This window comes from Rhipicephalus microplus, chromosome 4, assembly GCF_043290135.1.
Source record: "Rhipicephalus microplus isolate Deutch F79 chromosome 4, USDA_Rmic, whole genome shotgun sequence".
In the NCBI taxonomy this organism is placed as follows: domain Eukaryota; kingdom Metazoa; phylum Arthropoda; class Arachnida; order Ixodida; family Ixodidae; genus Rhipicephalus; species Rhipicephalus microplus.
Genome location: NC_134703.1, coordinates 105,882,441 through 105,891,388, shown reverse-complemented (window position 1 = coordinate 105,891,388; position 8,948 = coordinate 105,882,441). Strand labels below are relative to the sequence as shown.

Below are 8,948 nucleotides of genomic sequence, written 5' to 3'. Positions count from 1 at the left end.
TAATTCCACAGTGGCTTGGCAACCACTGAAATATAACGTGGTGCCCTTTCTCTGTTATATGGTGTAGCATTTCTGCTGTTTCAAATACCGACTGCTCGTGTGTACAACGGCGTAGAATTGACAGAAATGACTGCAGTGCCGTCTTGCAGTCGCAGAAAATCGTCCACCGTTGCATGCTTTGGTCGTTAATGAAACGCAGCGCAGCGCCAAGCGCTGCAAGCTCGGCTGCCGTTGTTGTCGTTGCATGAGCTGTCCTGAATTTGATGGTTGTGGCGTGCGTTGGAATAACGACCGCCGCAGTTGAGCTGTTTGGCAGGACGGAGCCGTCGGTGAAGACGTGGGTGCAGTCTTGGTACTTCTCGTACAGCAGAAGTAAGGCGAGCTGCTTGAGGACTGGTATTGAGAAATCTCGTTTTTCTGGATGCCTAGTATTGTCAGGTTGATGACTGGCTGTTTGAGGCACCATGGAGGAATTGAAGGTCTCGCCACGGGCGTAAAACCAGTTGGTAGGGAGTCACCATGTGTAGTTATTGTTCGACAAAAGGAAGTATGAGGTCTATCCGCTGGTAGAGAGGCTATAGGTGGTGATGAGGAGTGTGGCCCACATGCAATATGTGTGTCCTCAAAGCTTCAATTTCAATATGGGTCTGCACGAGGTGGTCTTTGGCTAAAGCTATAGTCGCCACCGTTGAGGCACCCTGAGGCAGACCTAGACATATTCGAAGCGCCTGTGCCTGAACGCTTCGTATCATGCGTCGACTTGTTTTGCTGGCGTTTGATAATGCAGGCAGACTGTATCGTAAAAAGCCAAGGAAAAGCACCCTGTACAGTTGTAACATAGCATTAGGCTGCATTCACCAAGTCTTTCCAGCGAGAAACTTGAAAAGATGGCACATGCCTGTCAATCGCTTTTTCAAATACGACACATGAGGGCTCCATGATACATCTCTGTCGACTATGACACCCAGAAACTTGTGATGTCGACGATATGGTATATTTTGACCGTTAATTGACACTCTGTAATTCGATATGGGTTTGCGCATAAAAAATGCCAGAAGAGCGCACTTTCCGGAGGAAATTTCCAGGCCTTGCTTGCGGAGATACAAAGCAGTGGCAGTAGCAGCTCTTTGTATTCTCGCTCGTAACTCCAGGCGAGTTACCGCAGATGTCCAGATGCAGATGTCATCAGCGTATGTTGATAGATAAATATTATTTGGTAGGTGCGTATGGAGAGCGATTAGTGTTATATTGAATGGCACGGGGCTCAGAACACCGCCCTGAGGGACACCACGACAACTGAAATGTGCAGACGTGTTCCCGGCCTCCGTACTCACAAAAAAGGGTTGCATTTGGAGATAACTGCGTATCCACTTAAAAATTCGCTCACCCACTCCAATCTCTTCTAGTGCGGTAAGGACGGCTTGATGTGTAACGTTATAATAGGCTCCTTTGACGTCAAGGAACAGAGAGGCGCAAAGACTCTTATGGCCTTTCTCGTGTTCAACGTACGTGATTATGTCGATGACGCTATCGATCAATGATCGACCACGTCGAAAGGCCGCCATGGCATTTGAGCAGATCTTATGACACTCCAAGTACCACTCAAGTCGGCCGAGAATCATTTTCTCCATCACTTTACTCACGCAACTAGCCAATGCGATCGGGCGATAGGAGGAGAGTTCCAATGGTGATTTGCCAGGTTTTAGCAGTGGTACTGGACGACTAGTTTTCCAACTTAAGGGGACAGTGCCCTCTAGCCAACAATCATTATATAGCTGGAGTAGAGCTATTCTCGCGCGCTCACCCAGATGACACAGGACTCTGTAGGAGATTCCATCAGGTCTTGGTGCGGAGGTACGTTTGATGAAGCGAGTGCTGCCTTGAGCTCCTGAATGGTGAACGGGAAGTCCATACAGGGATCACGTGGTGGCGGACAACTGCTCGAAAGTGGTGAGCTGCTAAGTGCTGTAGTTTGCCCTGATAGTCCGGCGCAGAACTCCTCAGCAACATCCACATCTGGTCGATTTTGGTAAAGGGCTAAGGCCTTTGAATGGTGACTTCTGAATGGGGGATGACCGCAAACCTCTTACCGTCCTCCATATCTGTGATAAAGGCTTACGAGGGTAGAGTGACTCGCAGAAAGTAATCCAGCGTTGGAATTCTAGCTCGTCCAACCGACGTTCGGTCTTCTTCTGCATAAGTCTAGCAGTCCGTAAATCTTCTATGTCCTTCGTGCGCAGGTACCTTCTTTCAGCTCGTCGTCGCAAGGCTCGAAGCCGCTCCAGCTCTATGTCGATGTCCATGATTCTTACAGTGCATGGGATCGTACACACAGTCTCTTTTACAGTGTTCTTGATGGCCTCTTGTAAATCGGATATGTGTTCTTGGCATTGGTCTTCCATACGAGACTGAAATTTTTTCCAGTGCACTCTTTTAACCATGTCGTGCACTTTAGGAGGCGACAATCCTCTGATCTTGACGTATGTTGGAATGTGATCACTCCCATGCGTTTCTATATCCGTAAACCATTCAGTATGTTTCACTAGGCTTCGCGAAACAAAAGCCAAGTCGAGACAGCTACTGTATGTGGAGCCGCGCAAAAATGTAGGACTGCCATCGTTCAGTAACCAAAGTTTGTTTCCGGAGGCAAAAGACACCAAGTTTCTGCCCCTCATGTTGGTATTCTGACTTCCCCATAATGTATGATGAGCGTTAAAATCCCCGATGATAACACACGGGTCAGGAGTTAACGCTATGATGTCTCGTAGTCTTTTTTGATCGAACCGGCTTGATGGTGATAGGTATGCGCCGACCACAGTGATGTTGAGCCTCCTCTTTTTCACTCTTAAGCATACGTATTGGTTTCCGTCATGAGGTGGTACAGGTTGAAGGATGTGAGTGAGGTCTCGGCGAATGAACACCAGAACCTTTCTGCTTTCAGTAACAGTGGACGACATAAAAGGTTCGTACCCCGAGAATCGTATTGCACTCGATAAGTTCGGCTCACAGATGACGATTACGGGAAACATATTGACGTACAGCTAGCACCATAAGAATGATGGATATAGTCATGATTCTTACGGTGGCTGAGCAGGGATTGACCCACCACTACCATGATGACTGAACAGTCGCCGCGGTGGAGCTTTCACAAGTAAATATTCTTGGAAACTCTATGAGTACGCTATCTATGATCCAAATAACTTTCTATGAGAACAAACGTAAGAAATAGAACGCTAGCGCGGGGTTAACACTGGCAGTGATGAGTAAATGTGGGCTTTATAATGGCATGCGTCGAAATCACACGGTGATGCACGCGGGAGCTATCACTAAGCGATCGCTGCTCAGTATCATTGAACCCACCACATGCGCGGCACGACCCAGTCAGACAATGTTTCACTTTAGCCCTGTCCTCCAGGACAATTTAAGTATTGTCCTAAATAAAACTATGAGAAAGAAACTCCCGTTTTGGCACCAGAGCAATGCGTCACGAGCTTGCTAGCAATCACGCAGCCCTGTGTGCATTTAAGTCCGAAACATGTGGAGATATAAGGCTTTACAGGTTAGGTCCCTGCGCGCGGCAATATATTTTCGTCCACTTTTCTTTCTTTACGTTTACATTAAACTTACCACCAATAACATCCCCTATGCTTCACTTTGCAAATCTGTCTGTTCACATCAATTTTGTGTCTGAAAAAAAATTGAGCGGGTAAAATTTCCATTTTTTTCCTTCATTAATAGCGAAGGTCTCGTTCTGGGGTCGACGATTCTTTGAGGTATAGTATGCGAAAAATTATTGGTCGGTTGTATGCTCGGTGATAAGATCATGAGCCACGGGACGTCAGCAGCCAAGAAAAGTGTTCCACACTCACTGTCAAGGCTGTTGGCAGTCTCAGCACGACTAACGCCCCTCGGAGACAACAAGGGTTGGGTGATGATCACCCACGTCCGATGCTCAGTTCATAGAGCATTGGATGTGGGTGATCATCAACTGTTGGCATTCTCAGCACGACTGACACCACTCGGAGACAGCAAGGGTTGGGTGATGATCACCCACGTCCGATGCTCAGTTCATAGAGCATTGGATGTGGGTGATCATCACCTGCTGGCAGTCTCAGCACGACTGACGCCCCTCGGAGACAGCAAGGGTTGGGTGATGATCACCCACATCCGATGCTCAGTTCGTAGAGATCGGGTGTGGGTGATCATCACCTGCTGGTGGGCTCAGCACGACTGACGCCCCTCGGAGACAACAAGGGTTGGGTGATGATCACTCATATCTGATTCTCAGATCGTAGAGCATCGGATGCGTTATTCGAAGGTCGCAGGTTCGGTCCGTGCCCACAGCAAGTTATTTTTGGTCCACATTTATTTCTTCACACTCACATCACATCTACTAAACTGTCCCGTTCTTTCATTGGTATGATTGTCTGTTAGTTTTCATTGAAATCGAAACGTGTCTGTTAGAGCCTTAGAAGGCATCTCGTGACTTGATTCACTCTCTGTGTTAATTCTTTTGCACTACACTTAAGCCACCTACACGTTTTTGTGCCTATGCAGGTATAGCTATTCTGTAATGAAGACGATCAGCGCTGTTCAGAAAGGCTTCATACATGCCCAAAGACACTTATTGTGCGTAGCATTGATAAATTCCTCGTTAAACGTAAAATGCGTTTACGTTTTAGATGGATAGGTAACAACTTGCCGAGATAATGGTTGTCGTTTCACGGTTAGTATATCGGGTTTCTGCAAGCCAGCATGGATATCATTATTCGTGTGTTAAAGCGAGCACGCGTGCCGACAAACCTTTTTTCGTCATTTGGCGCATTCAGTATCGGGCGCTGTCAGTAAGCATGTTTACTCGCGTTGAGAGCCAAGGCTGGCGAAAGCATCGTTATGTCGGTGCTAGCAATGAGTGGGTGCGCATGCGTGCCGGATCATGGCAGTCGTTTGCGGGGCTTTCATTTTTGAGCCACAGACCACCACTTGCGCTTCCCTTTCAGCAAAAGAACAAAACATATTGCGCAATGATTAATATGAATGTGTTAAGAATTCATTACCCTCTGTTTAAGGTAAATATTCATATGACAGTATCCTTAGCATAATCATGCTTGCGACCAGTGAATGACGTACAAAATTTGCTGCGCAATACAGCAAATAGGGCGAAAAGTATGAGATACATCCTGTCAGTCTTAGATATTTAATGATCTTTATGCTATTTATACTTTGACCTGTTAGGCCACATTTAGGAGAGTAATATGGTAACATAGCCTTTCATTTCTTTTTTTTTTTTTGAGGGCGCTAATATATAGTAGTCAATAGGACAGTAGTAGCGTCCTTGGCTTCCACCATTGTGAAATGACAAGGTTTTATGTTGAATTTTCGCTATAACATTTCCGGGGAATATAGACATACCTCAGGAATGACGGCGCGGGGAGGGAGCAAAGGAAAGCGAGTAAATCCTAAATCAATTACGTTCAGTACAGTTCATTATTTGAAAGCATTAGGTTATGAGGTCATTGTACCAAAAGTGATTACGGCTTGGTGCTGTCCTATTTAGACGGTACAGTGAACCGCAACGTTATCATTCATCGCTAAGTGGATTCGCACTTCGCCCTTGCCTCAGGGGAGTCCTCAGGGTGAACCATTGCGCTCCCATCCGAAGAAAGAAAACATTCCAGCGACTTGGCCCATCATAACTGCTAAGAGAGAGGGGGGCAGACAGAAAAGCTGCTGACGTAACGACTGTCGTCCCTCAGAGGTAAAGAGCCGGGAAACATTCCCATCGAAACAAAAGAGCCCGCGGCCCAGCCTTCGCGGCCGTGTTGCGAAGAGGAAAGGAACGCGAAAGAGAGGGAGGGGGATGTAAAGGAAGAGAAGCAGCAAGCGGCGCCGTCACGCGCTTGTCTCAAACCGGAACCACGCAGAGCGCCGCCGCCGGTCCAGCAGCAGCAGCAGCAGCAGCAGCGCAGTTCGCCGCCGAATCGTCGACCCCAACGAACCGACGCGGGCGGCGCAACGCGGCAGCGGCACAGAAGCGCGCCACCGTCAAAGGCGGGAGCAGAGCCCTCGCTTCGTGCAGCCGGCAAAGCGTGTTCTGCCGACACACTACCGTCACCATGGAGGGCTTCCCGAACGACGAGGTGACCCTGCCCGGCTGCTTCGTGGTCAAGTACCTGGGCGTGCAGGACGCCACCGGCCTGTGGGGACTGAAGCACACGCGGCGAGCCGTTGACGACCTCGTGGCTGCCGCCAAGAGCGGTAAACTCACGAGCGCCCACATGCCCATGGTCAAGCTCGAGGTGTCCGAGAAAGGCGTCACTCTCATCGAGCTCGGCGCCGGAGCTGTGTCCGGCCGCTCCACCGGGGGTGCCAATCACCGCGTCAAGCCCGTGCCGTACCCGACGTCGGTGGGAGTGAACGGCGTCGGCGGTGCGCCCGTGTCGTGCGTGTATCCCATCGAGTGCATCTCGTACGGCGTCCAGGACGTGAGCTACAGCAAGGTGGTGGCCATGATTGTGGTGCGCGAGTCGGCCTCCGCGTCGCTGCACCACCAGCACGAGCACCCGTTCCGCTGTCACGCGTTCGTGTGCGAAAGCAAGGCGGTGGCCAAGCGGCTCACGCTCACGCTGGCCGCCGCCTTCCGCGAGTTCAGCAAGATGGTCAAGAGCACCAGGACCCGGGAGCTGTACACCAAGAAGTTCGCCATCGACCTGCGCGGCGAAGAGGAGTACGTGCCCGAGGATTCTGAAGCGTAGCTGTGCTCGTCCTCTGCAGAGGTACTACTGCGAAGAACGTTTCGCGCGTCTGTTCGCAATGCCCTTTAACCCATTAGGCGTCGTGTCTGTTGCCGCGGCCATAACGTTAAGCACCCAGTCGCTGTTATGTTTCTTTCAAGTTGTTTCTGCCTTGTTACACTATCTTCTTCACGTAAGCTAATAACTAAGGGGGGCAGTGAAACGCAACTGCATTTTATGCACGGTGGCAATTACGCTCCATGGTGTCAGTCATGCATGAGCCACGCGCTCGTGCCTTTACATCTTGCGCGATTTGCATTTTGACGTTTTCTTCGTGTCATTTAGCTTTGCGTTTAGCGAGCCTTGAGTTAGGCGTCAAAACGTTGACCGCCTTACTCGACGGAGCCCCGAGCTTATACCTACCTAGTTTTCCTCGCACTTAACTTTTTTTTGTAGTTGCTGCACCAGTGTAAATGCGAGGAAGCACGTGCTTCCCTGTCGTCAAGCGCTGAAAAGAGTCCAACGCGTGAACAGCAATCTAAGTCACTTGTTTTTTTTTTTTTTTCTGCTGCAGAAGGAAACGTAGACTATTAACCACGCGCGTGGCACGGAGGTCGCGGTAAATATTTCAGCGAGTAACACGAACGTAATTAGTGCGAGTTCCGTTCAAAGGCCATCGCTCGTGCTCACTTGGATATCAACCAAGCCTGCGCAGTAGGCAGTCGATAGCACTCGGGTGGTTCGGTTGCCCCAATATTTCTTGCTCATTTGCCGGCCGTTTGTCAAGAAATACCTTATTGCCGGCTTGCTATATGGCCGCCAATCAGTGCGTAACTACCGGAACGCGCGCCTTCCGGCCCGTTTGCAACATTCTGCTGCATTTTTCCCCCTAAGGTGTCGTAACCTTGTACGGTCATGACAGAAGGGTTGTAGAGCCGGCACTGCTTGTTGTTTGCGCGTATTTCTTGCTAATGAGTGTTACAGACTGACTAAAATTATTTCCGCGTTTTTCTTTATCGAGGAATTATAAGGCAAGCAAGCAGCACGGGGAACTCTGACTTGAAAATCGTCGATAAGTGAAAGGGCCTTGAACAGTCGTGTGTGGAGCAGTTGCTGTGTCGCCATGCTACCGTGTTGTCCGTTGTGCATTTAAGTGTGGCCGTTAGTGACTGTAAGGACGATCAAGTTCTTTTTTCTTCTGCAACACATTTGTCCGAGGTGCCAAGCGCTGTGCGTGAGGACATCGACTCAAGAGTTGTAGCGAGGCAGTGCCCGCAAGACAGTCCCGCGATTTTCTACGCGCCGTTTGCAATAGCGAACTTGTGTATACGAGCTGTTGTGAGTATGTGCGCGTTGCCATTACTGTAAATATACGACATGAAAAGTTGTGTTCCTTTTGATGCCTTTTTTTCACTTGTAATATAGATTTGTCCCGAGTTGTACAAAATGCTTGGCTCTGTCGTCATTTATAGTTAAGTGAATTTTTAGTTGAACACAATCTGTTGGACAGAAATAGGCCTTCGCTCAAAAGCGTTCCGCAGTTTATGATTCAAAGCCACAGTTTTCATTCCAGGTGGCGATACAAAGTCGCGTCCTCGTTGATCTCAAGTAAAGATCACATTTCTGTAATCATTCTCAATAATTCGCATTTTTTCTTCCTTAATTATGCCCTGACTGAGCTCAGCTCAGATGGAGTCAATATCGCTGGCGCCCCGCCACGGCGGTCTAGTGGCTAAGGTACTCCGCTGCTGACCCGCAGGTAGCGGGATCAAATCCCGGCTGTAGCGGCTGCATTTCCGATGGAGGCGGAAATGTTGTAGGCCCGTGTACTCAGATTTGGGTGCACGTTAAAGAACCCCAGGTGGTCAAAATTTCCGGAGCCCTCCCCTACGGCGTCTCTCATAATCAAATAGTGGTTTTGGGACGTCAAACCCTACAAATCAATCAATATCGCTGGCGTCGATCTGTTACATTGATAGTCGATAGTCATGAGGCGTAAAGAAATCCAACACAAACATGTGAATTGCGCTTGCTATCCAACCTTGTGGCTCGTACCAGAAGATCTTGCTGTATATAAGCCCGAGCAGCAAAATTCGTAATTTCGCCAATTTTCAGGCAGAATAAAGCACGAGATATAGAGGGGAAAAAAAGCTAGGTGTTAAACGGCAAGGTGTGTTTAGAAAAATTGGTTAACGATTTAGAGCCCTTGGTGCT

At 48.9% G+C, this 8,948-nt stretch overlaps 1 protein-coding gene across 1 annotated transcript; it reads left to right on the top strand.

Moving 5' to 3' along the window:
* The first annotated feature begins 5,831 nt into the window (after positions 1–5,831).
* Positions 5,832–8,181, top strand: LOC142814559 (uncharacterized). The gene has a single exon (XM_075893437.1). It carries the CDS (start codon positions 6,117–6,119, stop codon positions 6,753–6,755), a length of 639 nt encoding a protein of 212 aa, XP_075749552.1. The 5' UTR covers positions 5,832–6,116; the 3' UTR covers positions 6,756–8,181.
* Positions 8,182–8,948: the final 767 nt, after the last annotated feature.